Source organism: Xyrauchen texanus, chromosome 46 (assembly GCF_025860055.1).
Source record: "Xyrauchen texanus isolate HMW12.3.18 chromosome 46, RBS_HiC_50CHRs, whole genome shotgun sequence".
Lineage (NCBI taxonomy): Eukaryota > Metazoa > Chordata > Actinopteri > Cypriniformes > Catostomidae > Xyrauchen > Xyrauchen texanus.
The window spans coordinates 14392560-14413879 of record NC_068321.1 but is presented as its reverse complement, the minus strand read 5'-3'; the positions used below and the strand labels follow the sequence as shown (position 1 = coordinate 14413879).

Genomic DNA, 21320 nt, shown 5'->3' with positions numbered 1-21320 from the left:
AAGATGAGTTTCCATAGAATATTTTTGTCAGCCTCTGCGATTATATGACGGCAAAATGCTGCGATTTTTTTAAATAAATAAGTGCATGTGTGGACGTAACAGCCCATTCTCTCTGAGAGCTGTTTGCCCATTTTCTACACCGCTAATAAAAAGATGACCAGTCAGTCTCAGTTTAGGGAGTGGCACGTGTGGTCATGTCATGTGAGTTTCCGGTGTGCAGCATGGAAATCAGGTGAAGATGGACGCCGAGCAGACCGACACTGAACTGGTGGTCATAAAAAATAACACAGATCATAGCTTGGTGATATATCTTTATTTCATCAATAATTAAAGTTCATATTATAAGGGAGCATGCCATGCAAATAAACACAAACTCCAAAACTGTCATTCTCGGTGCGGTCACAGCCGTCGCAGAAGAGACACAATCTGAGCGGGAGTAGAGATCGGGAGAGATTTAAAGTTCTGCCGGGTGATGCGCATTCTAACACGGAGACGCTCGTCTCTCACTCCCACTGTCTGCAGCTTGCAACGTGTAGCATAATTTCTGAGATCATCATGATAAGATCAATCTTAAAACACTGCATTTATAGTTGTTGTTGTTGCTAGTTTGTATGTTTGAGTTGAGAAATACACATTTCAGCATTATCAGTAATATATTTGTGCATTTTCCTTGATAACCAAGCAAGTCAACTCATGTTACCATTTGTTTATTATATCACAATCGCATATCGCAATATTAGCCTCAATAATCGCAATATGACATTTTCCCCAAATCGTGCAGCCCTAATATATACATATCGTGAAGGAGGGAACATATTTAGGAATTTATTCACATATATTTTCCCCAATAATTGTGAGGATTATAGGAGTGGTGGTGGTGGTGGTGGTAGTGGGCTAAAGCACATAACTGTTAATCAGGAGGTCGCTGGTTCAATCCCCACAGCCACCACCATTGTGTCCTTGAGTAAGGCACTTAACTCCAGGTTGCTCCGGGGGATTGTCCCTGTAATAAATGCACTGTAAGTCGTTTTGGATAAACGCGTCTGCCAAATGCATAAATGTAAATGTAAATATATAATGAAATACCCGACAGGTAGAGAATGCACAGATGAAGTAGGTTATTTGCCAGAGAGATGTTGACAACTGTTGTAAAACCATCTTTCAAAATGTTGAACAACACACATTTTAATTGCACTTTTCTTTCCAGTTTGATTTAAATTTTTGGTTAAAATAAATAATGCAATCAATAAACGACTCAACTCGCACACTTGAGAAGCAACTGATAGGTGTGTAGGACAAAAGCTTCACCAAAGTCAATGAAACAGAAAAAATCCTGCACACTATCTAAAAGTATCACATTTTATTAAGCAACATTTTGGTTGTGCAACAGCACTAAATTTAAAATATATAAAATATGTCATATGACTTTTCATCATTTTCCATTTCATTAAAATAAATAAAAAATAAAGTTCGAAGTTTTAAATCAAAGTGTCTTGCTTTATTGTGTAGGCTTAACCCTAACCTTGCTTAATGCAAATTACCCTACAGTACCACGTAGCATCCAACCAGAGGTTCGTCAATTTTATGTGGAGTTGTTTTCTACGACCAACAGACCAATAAAAACTTGGTCGACCAATATTCTTCTCATTGACTAACCTTTGGTCAACTATCAGGGGGGCAGCCTAATTTATACACAACTCCACACACAATTTATCATCATCAGAGTACAAGAGCAAACAGATAAAATTACTGCTAAAGTTAGAATCATGATGATTAACATAAATTAACTTTAGCGTTACTAGGTTAATTGGCATAATGTTACACTGCTTACGGCTTCACTAGCTAGCTATCGTTAGCAGTCTGAGGTAACTTTAAAACATAAAAAGCCGAAACTAACATCCCTAGTTTGTACCCTGCTTTTTAGAATGAGCATACAAAAATATTTTAAGAGACATCAAACCCCAGATGAGATTTTAGCCAATTGCTTTTGGCGAGGCAGGCCTTTAATCAATGAAACCCTGGCTGGGGGTGAAGAGCATCATGTAAATGGGGAAGAATTGGGGGCGCTGTTTCTCACAATTAAATTTATTTCAAAGATGCCTACTGCAGCTTTAAGAGCACAACATTGTTTACAAGACCACAACACTAGCCTCTCATTTTTGCTCTCAAAGTGCACCAGATGGAATTATTTAACTTTAAAATGAACAAAATATTCTGACGGGGTGCATGGCCCCAGACCCCCCTAGAGAGTCGGAAGTCCACCACCCATTGTCTCAAACTAAACCCGTGGGACATACTGCACTTGCATTTTATGTACCTACAGATCTGAAATATTTCTTCGAAAAATTAACATTTGAGTTTAGCAAAAGAAAGAAAGTCATAGAGATCTGGGTTGGTGGCATGAGAATGAGTAAATATTGAGAGAATGAAAATTTTGGGGTGAACTGTCCCTTTCTCTAAATCTTTTTTTTAAAAGGTTACAGAGCTTAAATGTTACTGAATAACATGGATGACTCTTAAACTTTGTATAATATAATAACAGCGATTATGAAAACTGCAGTTTTAAAAGCCTTGAAACGTACAGTATGTTTAACTAAATCCATTGGGAGTAAAATGCCCTTGCCCCTTAACTCTGCCAGAACTGTGTTGAGCGATGGTTCCTGTTCTGATGGTGCATAATCCTCAAGATAGACCATAAGAGTCTTACAGCTGAGATGGCTTACTAGAGGGGCTCCCTCTTGTCCAATATATCTCACTGACCCTGTAACCAACATGTTGGACTGGGTAGTTGACACACTGTGTGTCCATGGGCTTGATTTCTTTATCAACATTGTAATTTATATGAATGTATAAGACAATTTTAATCAAACTTTGCCTTCACTAGATCAGTTTAAATGGTCTTGCAGTGTTACATTTTTGAGAGTAAAAATCTTCCACATTCTCTCAATTAATATGTGGTCATAATATCTGCATGTATAATAATTATAAATGTATTAGCAAATGCTGTTTAAAATGGTTTCAGATATAGTGTATAGCATGTCACCCCACAGGACATGTCAACTGCCTCTATAATGGGCAGATGTTTTCTTTTATTAAAATGTGTAACTCATTCATTCTGAAAAATGTATTTGTGTTAATTTTGGCATGGCTTGAAATAGCCTGTTGTTTAGATGGTGCATTTTAGATGAACACATAATCAGCTTATGTAAGACAACCCTATCACTCTACACAAGGCTTAGGGGTTCGTTTGAATCAAACCCTTGCAGAGATTGTTATTTTGTTGGGAGCTAAAGCGAAAGTTATTGCAAGAGGAGATACTGTCAACACAGGTGTTTGGTTATAAATTATTGTATACCTGACATTCATATTTATGTACATGCATTGCAGTAAGTTCCTTGTATAGAAGCCTAGAGCTTCTACCACAAATAAATGCTTCCTCCACATGCCTGACGTGCATTTTTTCAACATCAGCACATTTCAGACCTTGGAGGATATCTGTCAGTTAATTTAGGCTGAATCATCATTTAGAATCTCTATGCTCAAAATTACACTTCTAGACTTTGTCACTGCTCTCCAAAACATTTCTTTCTAATGTGATTACATACCTACAAGCCTTATCATTGTATAGTCTTTGTGTGGAGTGCCACTTTAGTATATGACAATCATAAATCACCACTTGCATATGGCTAGTGTTACAAAAAAATTGCATTTGAGCAATCTTGAGCTTCGTCTCAATCCTCCTACTTATAGTTTGCACAAAAAATAGCTACTTCACAGGTGAAAGCACATACATTTGAGTGAGTTGCAAAAGAGAACAACAGTATTTGAATACTGTGTATTGATAACACAGACCTCTTTGCCGCATTCTATTTGTGTTTGCATGTAAGCGTCTGCAACCTAGTCAAATTCATCTTAGTTCATATTAAAAGTTTTATGTTTATACATTAAAAAAATCCTGTAGCAGCTTCATACTCTGACACTTTTTTCAGAAAATGTCACAAACCCATATTACCCTATACATATATTATCCTTAAAAGCATGCACTGGGTTCACCACTTCAGGGTTCTCACACTTTTTGACCAATGAATTTCAATTATTTTGTTTTAGTCGTTTGTGATTACTTGGCGACCCCTAATGGGAGCAGCCGAAAGAAGTTGTTGTTTGTGACAAGGATTTTTATAAATAAATGATTCAAAAACTTTTGTGAACTGTTACTTTCAATATACAAAATAAAAATATTGGCTTACAAATTAGACAACACTGTGGCTGGCAAGCAAGTTTTACTGTACACAAGAACAATATACTGTATATTCAATTAAATATAACTGTTCACCAGGTGGCCGGTTCTGACGAGTCCAGAGGACGCCTCTACGGGACCTCCTCCTCAGTCACTAACCCACCCCCTGCCGGGTGTGCGGAGCAAGATAAGTGCTTCAAGTCTTCTCTCAGCACCTTGCCTGCCGACGCCACATTACCTGCTCCGCCCCGCCGGGTATGTCAAAAATAACCGTCCCCTTAGTGCCCCTAGCTCAGAGTTTGGACACGTGGCTCACACTTCCCAATCCGTCACGCTGGCTGACCAGGACCCTCTGGGGCATCCGCTTTAACGCAGTTCATGGCGAACATGCCAAATCCCTGTGCGCGGAAATCGCAACTCTCTTGCTCAAAGACGCAATAGAGCAAGGGTGCCCAATACGTTGATCATGATCTACCAGTCGATCGCAAAGGCAATGCTGGTAGATCGCACAAAATTTAAATGTGCTTTCGTAAAATTTTTACACAAATAAATATAATGTCTTTCCTTCTTGAACTTGACGTGTAAATTTTGACCAGACGAGATTTTTGTTTATTCAGTTGCCATGACAACTAGGTTTGTGCCCTCCAAGGGCTTCTGAGAACAGAGCACGAAATTGCAAAGCTAGCAGTGTTTGAGACTAGCTACCAGCAGCTACTGCCCTGATTATGCAAAACTGTCTGATTCCATTCATCAGAATAAGGTAAATGCCTTGTCTATTGTAATCTATTGTGCTGTAGGTGTTTTTGGTTTAGTGTTAAAACTGGATGATATCAACATTGAACATAATTTTATTTTTTTAAATTAATTTGAAGCTGAATTCCATGTAGGGATACATGCAGTAGTCCCAACAAGCATTTATTTTTATTTTTTAAATGAAACTGTTTTTTTAGTTGGTAGATCTTATTGAGTTGGTCATTTAAAAGAAGATCATCATGCAAAAAAGTGTGGACACCCCTGCAATAGAGCCTGTCCCTCCAATGGAGAAGGGTTTCTACAGCCCTTACTTCATCGTACCAAAGAAAGGCGGTGGCTTACGACCGATCTTGGACTTGCGAGTTTTCAACCAGGCCTTGCACAAGCTCCCGCTCAAAATGCTAACGCAAAAACACATTTTAACTTGCATCCGGCATCTAGATTGGTTCGCAGCGGTAGACATGAAGGATATGTACTTCAAAGTCTCAATATTGCCTCGACATCAACCCTTCCTACGGTTCGCTTTCGACGGCCAGGCGTATCAGTACAAGGTCCTCCGCTTCAGCATGTCCCTGTCCCCTCGCGTCTTTACGAAGGTCGCAGAGGCAGCCCTTGCCCCAATTCGGGAAGCCGGCATCCGCATACTCAACTACCTCCACGACTGGCTCATCCTGGCCCACTCCCAAGAGTTACTATGCACCCACAGGGACCAGGTGCTCAGGCACCTCAGCCGTTTAGGGCTTCAGGTCAACTGGGAAAAGAGCAAGCTCAACCCGGTTCAGAGCATCTCTTTTCTCGGCATAGAGTTAGACTCAGTCTCAATGTCAGCGGGCCTCACCAACAAAACAGTACTGAAATGCCTAGCCGCCTTCAGGCCGGGCACTATGGTCCCTTTAAAACTTTTCCAAAAGCTCCCGCCTGCCACCAAAGTTCAAACCCTGGACAGACCTCTGCTTTCTGCGGACGGGAGTCCCCTTGCAGCAGGTGTCCCGACGCGTCCTGGTCACTACCAATGCCTCCAAATTGGGTTGGGGTGCCGTGTGCAATGGGCACTCGGCTGCGGGTCATTGAAAAGGGGCCCCGCTGTGCTGGCACATCAATTGCCTAGAGTTATTGGCTGTACTTTTTGCCCTGCAGAGGTTTCTCCCACTAGTTCAGGGCAAACACGTCTTGATTCGATCAGACAGCACCACCAAGATAACGTACATAAATCGCCAAGGCGGCGTATACTCCCACCACATGTCACAACTCGCCCGTCGACTCAAGTCGCTGCGTGCCACTCACATCCCGGGCAACCTCAACGTGGTGGCGGACGTGCTATCACAAGAACACTTTCCCAGTGGAGAGTGGAGGCGTCACCCCCAGTCGGTCCAGCTGATTTGTGAACGGTTCGGCAAGGCTCTGGTAGACCTGTTCGCCTCCCGAGTGACCTCCCACTGCCCGCTCTGGTACGCCCGAACGGAGGCTCCCCTCGGGGCAGACGTGCTGGCACATAGCTGGCCCACGGGGCTGCACAAGTACGCATTTCCCCCAGTGAGCCTTCTTGCACAGGTACTGTGCAAGGTCAGGGAGGACAAGGAACAAGTCACTCTAGTGGCTCCTTACTGTCCCACTCGGACTTGGTTCTCGGATCTCGTACTCCTCGCGACAGCCCCTCCCTGGAGAATTCCCCTGAGGAAGGACCTTCTTTTTCAGGGACGGGGCACGCTCTGGCATCTGCACACAGACCACTGGAACCTCCACGTCTGGCCCCAGGACGGGACTCGGAAGATCTAGCTGGTCTACCACCTGCCATCGTAGACACGATCAACCAAGCCAGAGCCCCCTCTACCAGGCAACTTTACGCCCTGAAGTGGCACTTGTTCGCAAATTGGTGTTCTTCCTGGGCTGAAGACCCACAGAGGTGCGCAGTTAGGTCAGTGCTCTCATTCCTGCAGGAGAGGTTGGAGGGGAGGCTGTCCCCCTACACCTTGAAGGTGTAAGTAGCAGCTATCGCAGCCCACCACGACACAGTAGACGGCAAGTCTTTGGGTAAGCACGACTTAATTATCAGGTTCCTAAGAGGCGCCCGGAGGTTAAATCCCTCCCGGCCAAGCCTGTTCCCCTCCTGGGATCTCTCAGTGGTCCTCTCGGTCTTCAGAGACCTCCCTTCGAGCCGCTAGAATCAGTCGGACTCAGGACCCTCTCCCTGATGACGGCCCTCCTGATCGCGCTCGCCTCCATCAAGAGGGTTGGGGACCAGCAAGCGTTCTCTGTCAGCAACACCTGCCTGCAGTTCGGTCAGACACTCATGTGATCCTAAGACCGCGACCGGGCTACGTGCCCAATGTTCCTACCACTCCCTTCAGGGACCAGGTAGTGAACCTGCAAGCGCTGCCCCGGGAGGAGGCAGGCCCAGTCCCTTCGTTGCTGTATCTGGTACGTGCTTTGCGTACCTACTTGGACCGCACGCAGAGCTTTAGACGTTCTAAGCAGCTCTTTGTCTGCTTTGATGGACAGCGGAAAGGGATGAAAGGGATGTCTCCATTACATTGGCTTGAATGAAACAGATGCATTTCAACTCCTTTATACCCGTATGTCCGGGGGCGGACATGCAAATTATGTCTGCCTATTTCTTATTGGCCTTTTCTCATAGATCAGAGATGCAAAAGGCGTTCAAGAGAAACCCCTAGTGTCGCTTCTTCGACACAATGTCTCGTTCCCTCCATCAGGGAACGGAGGTTACATCAGTAACCTAGACGTTTTGACAAGTCGTTTAATTTGTACTTGACACAAAGTAATATATTCAACAATTGTTTACAGACAGATAATTTAACTTTTAATTATCATAATCACAAAAGTGGGTGTTAAAAGTTGATTCTGTGTATTTATGCTTTGCTTTTCTGTGTTTGAATAAAAATTGTAATCATAAAAAATTTAAAAACATCCAGTGGGTGATTAGTTTACATACACTAAGTTAACTGTGGCTTTAAGTAGCTAGGAAAATTCCAGATAATTATGTCAAGCCTTTAGACAATTGGCCAATTAGATTATGATAGGAGGTGCACTGAATTGGAGGTGTACCTGTGGATGAATTTTAAGGTCTACCTTCAAACTCAGTGTCTCTTTGTTTGACATCAAAAGAAATCATCCAAGTCCTCAGAAATTTCCTTAGGAGAAATTTCCAAATGCCTGAAGGTACCACATTCATCTGTACAAACAAATGGACGCAAGTATAAACACCATGGAACCATGCAGCAATCATACCGCTCAGGAAGGAGATGCATTCTGTCTCATAGAGATGAATGAAGTTTGGTGCGAAAAGTGCAAATCAATCCAAGAATAACAGCAAAGGACCTTGTGGTGATGCTGGAGGAAACAGGTAGACAAGTATCGATATCCACAGTAAAACGAGCCCTATATCGACATAATCTGAAAGACTGTTCAGCAAGGAAGAAGCCACTGCTCCAAAACTGCCATAAAAAAGCCAGACTACAGTTTGCAAGTGCAAATGGGGACAAGGATCTTACATTTTGGAGAAATGTCATCTGGTCTAATGAAACAAAAATTTAACTGTTTGGCCATAATGACCATTGTTATGTTTGGAGGAAAAAGGGTGAGGCTTGCAAGCCGAAGAACATTGGCCCAAACATGAAGCATGGGGGTGGCAGCTACATGTTGAGGGGGTGCTTTGCAGCTGGAGGGACTGGTGCACTTCACAAAATAGATGACATTGTGAGGAAAGAAAATTATGTGGATATATTGAAGCAACATCTCAAGACATCAGCCAGGAAGTTAAAGCTCGGTCACAAATGGGTCTTCCAAATGGACAATGACCCCCAAGCATACCTCCAAAGTTGCGGCAAAATGGCTTAATTTGTGGGCAGAACTGAAAAAGCTTGTGCAAGCAAGGAGGCCTACAAACCTGACCCAGTTACACCAGTTCTGTCTGGAGGAATGGGCCAAAATTCCAGCAACTTATTGCGAGAAGTTTGTGGAAGACTACCTAAAACTTTTGAGCCAATTTAAACAATTTAAAGGTAATGCTACCAAATACTAATAAAGTGTATGTAAATTCTGTGGTGGCTCATGCTACACTCCACGAAGCATGCACAAATTACCACGCGCCCCATTGAGAGCAAGAACCACTAATCGCGACCACAAGGAGATTACCCCATGTGACTCTACCCTCCCTAACAACCGGGCCAATTTGGTTGCTTAGGAGACCTGAATGGAGTCACTCAGCACACCCTGGATTTGAACTCGCAACTCCAGGAATTGTCAGGAATTATGAAAAACTGAGTTTAAATGTATTTGCCTAAGGTTTATGTAAACTTCTGACTTCAACTGTATAGCTTTGGTGGGAACCCTGATATTAGAAAATCTCATTAGTATCAACAAACTTATTTAAACATACTGTAATTTTGGAAAAAATGGCACTATTTTGAAAATCACGATCCATGGACCGTTCATGGATGAAAGTATATGAATAGAATAGTATACAGATTGGGATACATGTCTGGACACTACATAAAGTAATAAACACTACATAAAGTAATAAATCCAGATAATGATGTAAGTATGGTGTGAACTCTCTCATTTGTCATCTTAATTAAGAAATCACCTGCTGTATGGAGAGCAGCCAATGGCCTAATTGTATCATGACTCTCTGCGTTCAGAGACCTCTTCACCGGGAGTGAGGATGGGTCAGGCTGTGCGTATGAACAAAGATCAGATGAAAATGGCCAACAGAAAGTAATGCCCTCTTTCAAAGGAATGCAATAGCCTTGCGTTCTGATACCACAAGTCACACTGCCTGATACAACGCACCAGAGTCTTCCTCTGTCATCTTTCATCTATAAATACCCCAGCCACAAACCACTGCACCTACTAGCACAGAACTCTCAAAGTGGCATGGGTTTCTAGGGTTGAATATCAAGATTTCTATAAATAAAGAGATTAAAATTGATTTTTTTCTTTTTTGTTTTGCTGCATGCTGTAGTAAATTTTACCTATTTGACTTAACATCACAATGTATGCATGAAGCAAGCTGAGGAGAAAAACCATGTGGCCTTAAATGTTTAATTCACACAAAAAAATGGAAATTCTGTTTAATCATATTCAGGTCATTCCAAACCTATATGTAAATCCTGATATTTTGGGTGAACCATTTCTTTAATCAGAGTCTGGTAATTCACCTCCATTAATTCAGTTTTATTTGTTACATTGTTATAAGTGTCACATAGTAAAATGGACAAAATATGTGCACTTTCAGAAATTACAAATCTGTGAGAATCGTAATTGCACAGTAAATACAATACTAATTGACCTTCATGTCAAGCATAAACAAACTTAACGAGCGTGGCTGAATGTAAACGAGCTGCATGTATTTGATACTAAAAAACATCTTTCAAGTGCAACGACCTCCCCGCCCACTGCTTTGAGTGGGTTTGACTGAATGGTTCACGAAACCATTCACAGATCATTCCCTCACGCTTTTCACTCTATTTTTGCTGTTGTACTTGCATTCATCATTGCTGTATTTTCTTGAGGTTACAAGGACATGTGTGAGGCAATGGTTGTATGTAGGAGAGGCATACTCATCAATACATTGAGCTGCTTTTATACCCATTCAAGACAGCAGGTATTTTGTTGAAAAATGAATTATACAGGCCATTGACACATTTCAGATTTCCTTGAACAAAAACAAATGCTTTGTATATACAGTATATATAAATAACCCTCAGTTATTTAAAAGGTTTAGTTTTGGTTCATTATAGTACTAAAATTAGAACTACTATATATATGCTTTTATTTTTGTTAAAACTTTTTCATTTTTATTAAATTCCATTTATCAGGACCCTTATTTTGAAGTGCGGTTTCTCTGAAGAAGAAGTTTCACACATTTACGAGTCACAGCCGTGGAAACGAGTAGATAAAAGGGTTTAAAGTTATTTTGAAGCTATTATTGTGCACTTCAAATTCCTATCACATTTTAATGCCCAAATAAGGGAATTTTAAGCGAATATATAAATGCCATCAATGGCATATGACGAGTGTCAATGATGCGTACGCAGATGTCAACAAGAGCAGCTCCTGTCCGGAAAAGTGCTGATATGCGTGCCGTCAGCAGAGGTGCGTGCCATACTCCCACAAAAATATAAATGAACAAATATAAATGTTGATATTGAACGCAAAGTGCTACTCACATCTTACCACGTGCCCCATAAGCAACCGGGCCAATTTTCTTGCTTAGAAGACCTGGCTGTCACTCAGCACACCCTGGATTCAAACTCGGGAATCCAGGGGTGGTAGTCAGCGTCAATACTCGCTGAGCTACCCAGGCCCCCCAAATTTTTTAATCTTGAGGGCCCTAATGTCAACAGTCTGAAAGAGCATGTTATATTATCTTGTCTTCTTACAATATTAACTATACACTATGTTTTGTTAATTTAATGCCTATTAAACAATATCAGTGCAAGTCATTGCCATTCAGACCACTGCTAAAGCAAACACGTATGAGCAAATAATCAAGCGGTACATGTTACTTTTGTCAGCGCTTGAAGGACTGGATAGACAAATCACAGGCTTTTTGATATTGGATTTTTAATCAGATATAATTGGATAATGTTATGAGTATTCTGAGAAAATGATCTGTGATACACTTGCTTCAAAGCAAATAACTGAACACCATAAGAGCCTAACACAAGTATATATTCATATTCCCAGACTGTGGATTTCTCTGAAACCTGACTGTGGAGAAGTCCACTGTGCGTGAACTCTAATTTAACTTGGACGCTCCGCCGAGACCTTCCCGTGCAGAGACATGTTTGCGTGTTGATTCCAATGGTGGGGAGTTTTACACACCTCTCACCTCTCAGAGTTTTGAAGCTTGGGAATAGAATGTAATCTACAGCTTCACACATCAGAACATGAAAGCACGTCAAAATGATAGTATTTGTGAGATCACAACCAAAATGTCTTATTTTCCAGTTGAAAACTGGATTTTCTTTAAGAACCCAACTTTCTGGTCTTATGGGCACCATGCGAGGGTCGGACATGTGAACGGGTAGCTCTGCGCACTTTACTAGTTTTAATAATATTTGTGTCACAAACCAGTGAGATTTGAAACACCCTGATCCTTAATTGTTTTCAGAATACAGTATGTCATAGAATTCAAAATCCTCTGTCTCTGGAGATATTAAAAGACACTTACGTGCTCGGGCTGATTCCCCTAAGTGGTAGGCGACATTCTTTCATCAGTCCATAAGATTTATTCTGGAATAGATGATGTTGTTTGAAAGAATATCTTTTTTTATTGTTTATTTATTTATGTTCTAATAGTTTGTGACCACTGTAGTGCGTGTTTGTGTCAGATGGGGGTGTGGGGGAATGTTTTCATGGGGAGGGGTTTATTGTATATAATTGATTCCGTATTTTATGTTATGTTTGTATGAATCAATGGAATCAATAAACTGAAATCAATAAACTGTTAATAACAAAAAGAACCCAACTTTCTGATTCTGATTTAGTTTAGATTAAATGAATAGTTTACCAAAAATCTTCAGCACACAAAAGGAGACACCAATACTTTGGTCTGCCTTTTCAATACCATGGCAGTGGATAGTGCCTCACTTTAAAGATTAAAGCTGAAGTATGTAACTTTTTTGGTTAAAATACGTTCTTCTATACCAGCTTAATATTCAGAGACAACTATTAGACCCACCCTAACAATGTTACTCAACCAATGGTGTGATGTGGGTGTGGGACTATCTGACTGGTTAAACAAAAGCAAATGAGGGCCTTATTCAGAAAGCTGTTTGGTAAACAATGTTTATTTTCACAATTTCATTCAGTGGTGCTAGTGTCACAAAAATTACATACATCAGCTTTAAAAAAAATACCTAAAAGTATCATTAAAGTAATCAATGTGACTTGTTCATCATACTCCAAGCCTTGAACATGCAACAGACGCCAAACATTTGCACTGAATATGAATTACATTTCAGGTTGTTTCTCACCAAAACCGTATGCCCTTTCCTTTTGTGTTCTATATGTCATACAAGTTTGGAACGATGTGAGGGTGAGTAAATTATGACAAGATTTTGGGTGAAAATTCATTTTAAACTATATTTACCATAAAATGTTTGAATTGTGATTGTTGCCTGTATAATTTATTTATGTGCATTTTGTGTACTGTTGATAAAGAAAAAAATGCTAGTTTTTAATAAAAGAAAATGCTGCTCATTTAGCAAGTTTGAGGAGACAGGCTAATGTAACAAGCAATTTCCCATCATCCTCTTTGGCACCACGAAAATTATAAAATACACATATAAAGCAACAATAGCATGGCTAATGTGCATCCTTAGCACTTAATTTGTTGCACTAGTGCTAAAAATCTTCATGTGGCATGTCAAAACAAAAGAAAAAGGAAATTGCCCAACACAGAAAAATTGTGTTATTTCAAATGTTGTATACATTTTAATGTAGCTAATGTTTGTTTGTAACTAGTAATGTAGCAAACTACTTTTAAAAGGTTAGTGCGACAATAGTTGAGTCACTTATTATACACTTTAGTATGTAATCTGTGGGTCATAGGTTAAGTGCTCATCAAATTATTGGCAATAATTATATTTTAAATAGGAAGTCTAGTTTGTTAATATTCTGCAGAGTTGGGGTTCAAATAGATCTAAATAATAGCTTCAAATTGCCTTGTAAATCTAGCAGGGCTGTAAACGAGTATTGATCTTGCTTAAGTGGTGTGCAAAGTGAGCTCAACGACAGTCAAATTAGGGGGGGGGGGATGGTCTCGGAAATGCATGCATCGTAATGTAGTTCTTTAAAATCTCATTGACTGCAATAGGCTGTCTGAAAGCAATACAATTGATTATACTGTGATTGATTGCTTCATCTTTTGGCAGTTGAGAACTCTTGAACAAGCACTTTAGAATGTTATCACTGAAACTCTATGATAATTACCTCATAATAGAGTGTTCATCACTGACCTGATAATTGTAAAGAGGGCTAAGAGGTTCAGTTTTGACTTTTGATATGAACGGTGTCTAAAAACCAGAGTATTAAATCTCTGGTTTTGCTGCAGAAGTGCCATTTTTACAAAACACCATGTCTGGGTCTGTGTAAGAAAAACGACTGGAGCATTTTAATTCCTCTATAATTCCAGTAAACACAATATCAAACTCTGTGAGGGGGTTGAGCACTAGCAAATTGAGTAAAAGGTATTTATGTATCTTAACTGGTAGAGTACTACACTAGCAATGCTAAGGTTGTGATTTTGAGCCTGCAGCAAACAGTTTCCTTAAACTTAGACCAGTGGTTCCCATCGGGGCTGTTTCAGACCATTTTGGCACCCTAGGCGAGATTGGTGGTGGGTTGATGGTTGACACATCGGTGTATTAGCATGCAACCAAATCACTGGCGTTACTGACTCCCAGAGCTCATTTCGATTTTACTACAGCCAGCTGCTTTTAAAGCTCACATGCGTATGTCTGCACGTGCTCTATAAATTAATTTACTGTTTACAAAAAAACGCTCCGCCCGCCACTTCTGGATTGTTTTGGTAGCCCAGAAAAAAAAACAGCTGTCTATGGGCGCTTTGTTCAAAACTGTCCAAAAAGTGCAGTTAATGTAAACACAGCTGTTAAAGTAAACACAGACATTAATGTATATAGACAAGACAACATCTGCTATTAACGCAACATTAATGTATATACAGCGTTAATGTACTGTATTATGTACATGAGTGTAAGAAGACAGCACAAAAATCTTCTCAAAATATTTGATCTGTGCAATGTGTAAATGCAGCCTAATAGACCTGCTGCTGTCTGTTATATCAATAATATGAATCAAAAAGCAATATTGACAAGAAAAAGAGAAAGGCACTCATTGTACTCGGCTGGATATTTTTAGTAGCACTAAGAGACCTATACCTTTCAATGAAAAGTCTGCTTCTCAGTCAAACTCTTGACTGCATGGACTCAATATTAACATCCCTGTCTAATAATATCTATTAGAATAACAATATCTAATAATCACACAGTAAAGATTATGTCAACAATTTAAATATTTTGCATTATATTACTTTTTCTAATGTTTTAATATTATGATTTTTTTTTGTTTAATTGCTGCTGATACTGAAAAACTTAAAGCACGGCTTACTCTAGTATTTTATGAATCAATTATGAATTATGCAATTAATTTGTAAAAGGCAGATGGTCACGAAGCATGGTATACACATGCATGGTGTCAGCAAGATCTATACCAATTTTAGTGAGAATCAGCCACAAGTTGGTGCTATAATGAGCTAATTCACGTTTTAGATAATAACTCTAGAACCAAAAGCGACAGCATATTTTTTACTTCTAATTTCAGAGTCCCCAAATAATACGTCAATACAGATTTCTACTGCTGCAAGAATAAATTGCACCACTTTGAATAAATCATTAACTCTTATGTTGTTTTGTGTTCCCGGTCAAAATTGATTGGCTGACTATTGGTACAAAATCTCTCATATAACATATATCATCCCAATATATTGCATTAGTACTTTGTCAACTTCTAGTAGTTATGAGAGTTTTGTACTTTTTTTTACACATTTAAAATATATAGTGATGAAGGGGAGTGCGTGGTCGGGTCTGAATCAGCTGATCAGCGGGAGAGCGAGATAAAGGGGATCCGGAAGCACCAGTTAGAGAAAGAGAGAGAGAGATGCATGTGGCCGCGCTGCATGTGTGTTTGTCTTGTGTTTTATATTCTATGTTGTTTTAAGTTAATTTATACCATTAAACATTACATTGACTTTTCAGCCAGTTCCTGCCTCCTACTTGTCCATTCTTATACTGTTACAGTGGTGCCGAAACCTGGGAGAGAGGAGGGATGTGCTGTCGCGGAGTCCTCGCCGCTGCATCCACCAGGTGAGTGAGTCCTCCGGCCCCTGGCAGATGGAACCACTCCTCCCCTTCTTCGGCAGACGGCTGCGGTACCTCCGGCTCTTGGCAGTCGGCAGAGACCCCTCCGTCCCCAGGCAGACGGCCGCCGAGAGCCGGAGTTGTCAAAATATTTTTATTTGATCAATCTTACAGAAGATATAAACCAATGATTTTTTGGGGCATGGACTATAATAACCTATTGGCCTGTATCTTGTAAGCTCAATGTTTAATGTAATTTGAAAGCTAAGAAAGCCTAAGTGTTACATACAAGATTCATTCTCTTTCATGCACAAGGAATCTGTCTTAATGAACACTGATATATGCCTTCTCTTGGGCCCCATCTCATTCCTTTCAATTCATGTTGGCCCACATTCAAGCAGACAATAAAAAAAAAAATGTTTTCTTACTACCACACTCATTGCTGAATGTAACTGTATATGGTATCACTGCAGAGATAGAGTATCAGAGCAAAAATTAGACCACTGTACTGGCAAGAATACAATAATCATTGACTGTAACTGGCCTATGAAAAACTGCAATACTATAAGTCTGTGAAGTAATTTTGAAATTAATATGTATGTGTTTTTTCTAGTATTGAGCTAAAACACATTGCATAGACAAAACACATTTAACAAGATTTTATTTCAGTTTTCATTACTGGTATTAGGAAACATACTGATTTCAGACACATTTTAGAAGCAGAAACAGAAGACACTAACAAAGGGTTGGTGGTTGTTCCCAATTGTTGTTAAAGCTGGATAATAAATTGAATTTAAGAAATTCAAAAAAGGTCACACCATGCAAAGTTGCTAATATGTTTTCCAAGTAACTGCTTAATCCAAATTGAATTTATGACAAATGCAGCAAAGATTAATTATAATATATAGAAAGAAATAAAAAATCTTTTTTTCTTTCTATATACCACAACCCATCAACTGTTTGAAATGCCTGTGGGCCAAAACTTTTTTCAACTGTTGTTTCCCTGCCAACGATTCAGGGTCCACAGAGACAGATTTTATTGACTGGGCAGTTGGGATCAGATGGTACAGAAAGACAGCTCAATCAGCACAGAAGAGATTAAACTGAATAGACAGAGAGGGACTCCATTTCAGGAAACTATTGAACTATTACTTAGATTCCCCACCAAAGAGTGCTTACACAAGCCTTGAGTTAATTGTAACAGGTCTCTAGTCATTCCCTAATTACATTCTAATGCACCTACATGTGTTTAAACATATACATTTTTTTGCATTAAAGTCTTTAAAATGTAAAGTCGAAATTAAATCAAAACTGACCCTATTTACTTTCTTAATGTGAATTTGCAAATTGCAAAAAGAATAATGGGAAAATACAAATTCCTGGTTTTATTATAAATGATTTATCGAAGCATGTTATTCCAAATAAGGAACTTGGCATCACTTCACAGACTATTGAACAATGTTAATCAATCCAGATACAACAATGTGGCTCAAAAATTGGCATTTAGGGTGGGACAATCTCTTTTTGTCAAACAATGGCAAATGGGGGTGTGTTCATGAAAGATGTTAATCAAAACAATCCTTATTTTGGCAATTCCGTTTGGTGATGCTAGTAGCACCAGAAATTACACACTTCAACTTCAATTCATTTTAGAAAAAAATCTATGTGTGCTTTATATGTCATGTCAAGTGCCTTAGTTTCAGCTTTGAGATAAATTGGCTTGATTAAATGTTATTGAGGATACTGCTCATTTCTGTGAAAGTGATATGGCAGGAATTATTAAAAAGTGTCTCAAGTGTCTCAGTAGAGACAACATGCTTAAACATGCATTATACAGTCATGTGCAATGTCAGATCTTTGAAACCGCAGGCAGGTATTGTGTTTCTTGGCATAGTGAAATTAATGCCTGTGAAATTTGAAGATCTCCATAATGTCTGTTTAATTTCTATTTTAATGTTTTTCTCAATTTAACTTAGAAAATATTCCTAAGGGATTTACATGTAATCAATAAAATGCAAACCTAGCCACAAGTGCTTTTTTTAAAAAGCGTTTCTCTTTAAATCAGTTAAATTCTGTTTAAACTGAACAGGTTATATACTCCAACAAACAGTAGCAAGGCTGACAATTTTCTGCTGACAAAAGTCTTTTGGTAGAGTTTTGTGGTGACCCACATTTTGGAGAGACAATGGCGCAATATCTCCCCTGCGTATCTTGCAATCAGTATAATATCATTGTCACGAGCTTCCACGCTCATCTAACATTTGTCCTCTGTTGCAAAATGGAAGCAGACAATATTAACTGCTTTTGATGGCTCAGTAGGGAAGACGTTGTGAGTTTTAAAGCTCAATTCACTGCATGCCATCACATCAAATAAACTGAAAAATCAAACCTAGCATTAGCTTTGTCATAGGAAACGGTGGCGTAATGGTTATTACGCTGGAGTGGCATAACATTTCTGGTCCTGTATAACAATTTACAATAATTTTTTTTGTCCGTCACTTTTTTCCAGTTTAAGGATTTACATCTCAAATCACTCGGAGTCTTAAGGGGCATTTACACAATGACAGCAATTTGGAAGTGACGTTAAGTTTTTAATTTCCAGCAGCATGAGCAACAGCAACCATTGGTTCATGCAACAAAGTTGAGCAGAGCTCAACTTTAAGCAAATGAGAAGCAACATGATGCGGTTACTACCAATGGGAATGACAATGTTGCTCAGGTGATATGTGGCCTGATACAACTGTATACAGTGGTCAAGCTGGAAAATCTACAAGAAAGCAACTGCAGAGAGGCTCGGTAACTGCCAGCGATTAATTGGTGTTGATATGAACTCCACTTTAGAGCATAAAACACCATTTCTTGTTACTATTATGAAAGGGATAGTTCACACAAAAATGAGAAATCTGTCATAATTTACTCACCCTCATGTTGCTTCAAACCTGTATGTCTTTCTTTCCAATGTAGAGCAAAAAAGTAAATGTTAGGCAGAATGAACTGGCTAAGTAAGCATTCACTTTCGTTGTATTAAAAAAGATGCAATGGGGTGAGTGAAATCTGAACATTTACCAGCCAGTTGCCAAATATGTCAAATGTAGTAGCATAGCGTGAAATTTGATTGCAAATGCGAGCGATTTCCTCTTATTGTAGTGGGCGGTTGCGCATAGAGTAAAAGATCGATATTGGGATTTAAGAATCAATACTGATATTGTTCAAATGAAGGTCGATACATCAAAAAAGACATAACGGTTTGGAACAACATGACGATGAGTAAATATTGAAAGAACTTTCCATTTTGAGTCAACTATCCCTTTAAACCTATGAGGAAAAAGCAGTCTGAATCTCTGTAAAAGATTGAGGTACAAATTTGACAGACCTTGGTTCTGTTGCTGGAGTGTCTCTATGAGGTCCTGTAGATGCAGCAGAAGAAGACCTCCAGCGCCCAACAGTAGCAGAAACCAGAATGAGCACGGAAGTCTCATGACAGACAAACGTAGAAACCTCCTCCTGCCTCCACAGCCAGCCTCCAGCACCCTACACTCTACCCACATCATGGCCTGTGATGCACGGCCCTGATGCTTTGACCTACACACACACACACACACACACACACACACACACACACACACACACACACACACACACACATGTTGGTGCAGCTATCATTATGAGGACTTTCCATAGACATAATGATTTTTATACTGTATGAACTATAGATTCTATTCCCTAAACCTAACCCTTACAAAAAAACTTGTTTAGTATGTTTTTTAAACGATTTAGATTATGGGCACAATAAATGTCCTCATAAACCACATTTATAGCATAATACCATGTAATTACTAGTTTGTAACCTAAAAATAAGTCCTCATAAACCACACACACACCTGCATTGGGTTTTCATGTTTTATGAGGACTCTCCATACTGTACCCTCCATCACTCTCTACTGTACTGTACCCTCTAGCAACTGCATAGCAACACACTTGAATTGTTGTGGTAAGATTTGTATGGGAAAACTCCACTCACATTTCTTCAGAAAATTTACAAATTGTAGTAATTCCGCTGCTGGTATCTATAGAGAACTTTTATTAGTTTTACTTGTAAATTGAAAAGGGACAACGGGGCATCTGTAGAATAGCATCTGTGAATTTCCACTTCTATCTATTGCATAATAAATTGGGTGCGCATTTATATAAATAGGGTGTTGTATTTTCGCAGGTTTATCTGATGAATTTTCTGCTGACTGTATGGTCCTATTTCCCAAAAGACAAAGTGCAAAATAGAGAATATGAATGAGAGGATGTGAGGCACAGCTGTGTGTGTCGTGTTTGTGCCTGGTTTGCTGTTCTCAGCAGGTGAAGATAGCATAAGGAATCATGTGCTCCGAGGGACCTGGATTGTACACAGAACATCTTGCTCTGCCGGTTCCATGTCTATCCCCAGTATGCAATGAGATTCAACTGACTCACATGACCCACACAACACAAATTCTTATTACGTACATTCATCATAGAATGTGCCTCATGGAGCTTAACCCCAAACAGATCTAAACTGGTGCACTGAAGAGAAAATTATAGACTGACGTGAATTAATTTGCATTCAGCATTATAATAGGATTGCAAATAATAATATTATCCATATTGAATGACAGCCACAAATTTTCACAGATATACCCTTTGGTTTATTCAGTGGTCCAATTTTATCAAAATAAATTAAGCCAAATTATTGAATTTGTTTGTAGCACTGTTCATTCATTTGCCTTGCAAAGTCATTTACATTCACTTGAAAGCACTTTCCACTCAACATTTAAATAAAAATGTGACAAATCCATTAAAAAAAACCTTCAAACATCAAGCTTTCAACCAGACAGAAACCGGACTTTACATCTTTGCATATCAAAAAACAGAAATTGGAGCTTGATGTGTACACTCGCATCATTGCAGGCAATCACGGCTAAGGTGATTGGGGTTAGATTTATTTAACAACAGCTTATAGTAAAAAAATAAAACACTGTGCACCTGCCCCTTCTACGATGCCCCTATCCTTTTATCTGGTCTTGATTGCTTTTCTCTGGATTGGACCACTTCCCCCATTACCACAGTCCCAGTGATATTGCCGATCCTTGACCTGTATGATAGTGGTATTTAAAAGGGTCTTGAGAAGCAGAAGGAAATCTGTGGATTTTATCTAGAGCTGTTCTCTTTACTGAAGCTGAAGGATCTTCTGCTAATGATTGGAGCTTCTCAACAGATGCTCCCCTGCCTTTAAGAGCTTACAATTGACACAGGCTGAGTTTCACAATAACGCTGCAGCTTTTATGATCATGTTAACTAACGTCACTCATTATATTAAAAAACTAGCATTATGATGACTCATTATACATTAGAACATAAGTATTTCCAGGTGTTTGTCTTCTCAACATTAAAACATT

The 21320-nt window shown here is 39.4% G+C and overlaps 1 protein-coding gene across 1 annotated transcript in view; it reads right to left on the bottom strand.

Moving 5' to 3' along the window:
• The window catches only part of LOC127638580 (carbohydrate sulfotransferase 8-like), an 80893-nt gene that overhangs the window by 39409 nt on the left and 20164 nt on the right, over window positions 1-21320 (bottom strand). The window contains exon 2 of the mRNA XM_052120158.1: window positions 19268-19476. Within this exon, the coding sequence (XP_051976118.1) occupies window positions 19268-19445 (178 nt within the window). The 5' untranslated portion in view covers window positions 19446-19476. The remainder of the gene's footprint in view (window positions 1-19267; window positions 19477-21320) is intronic.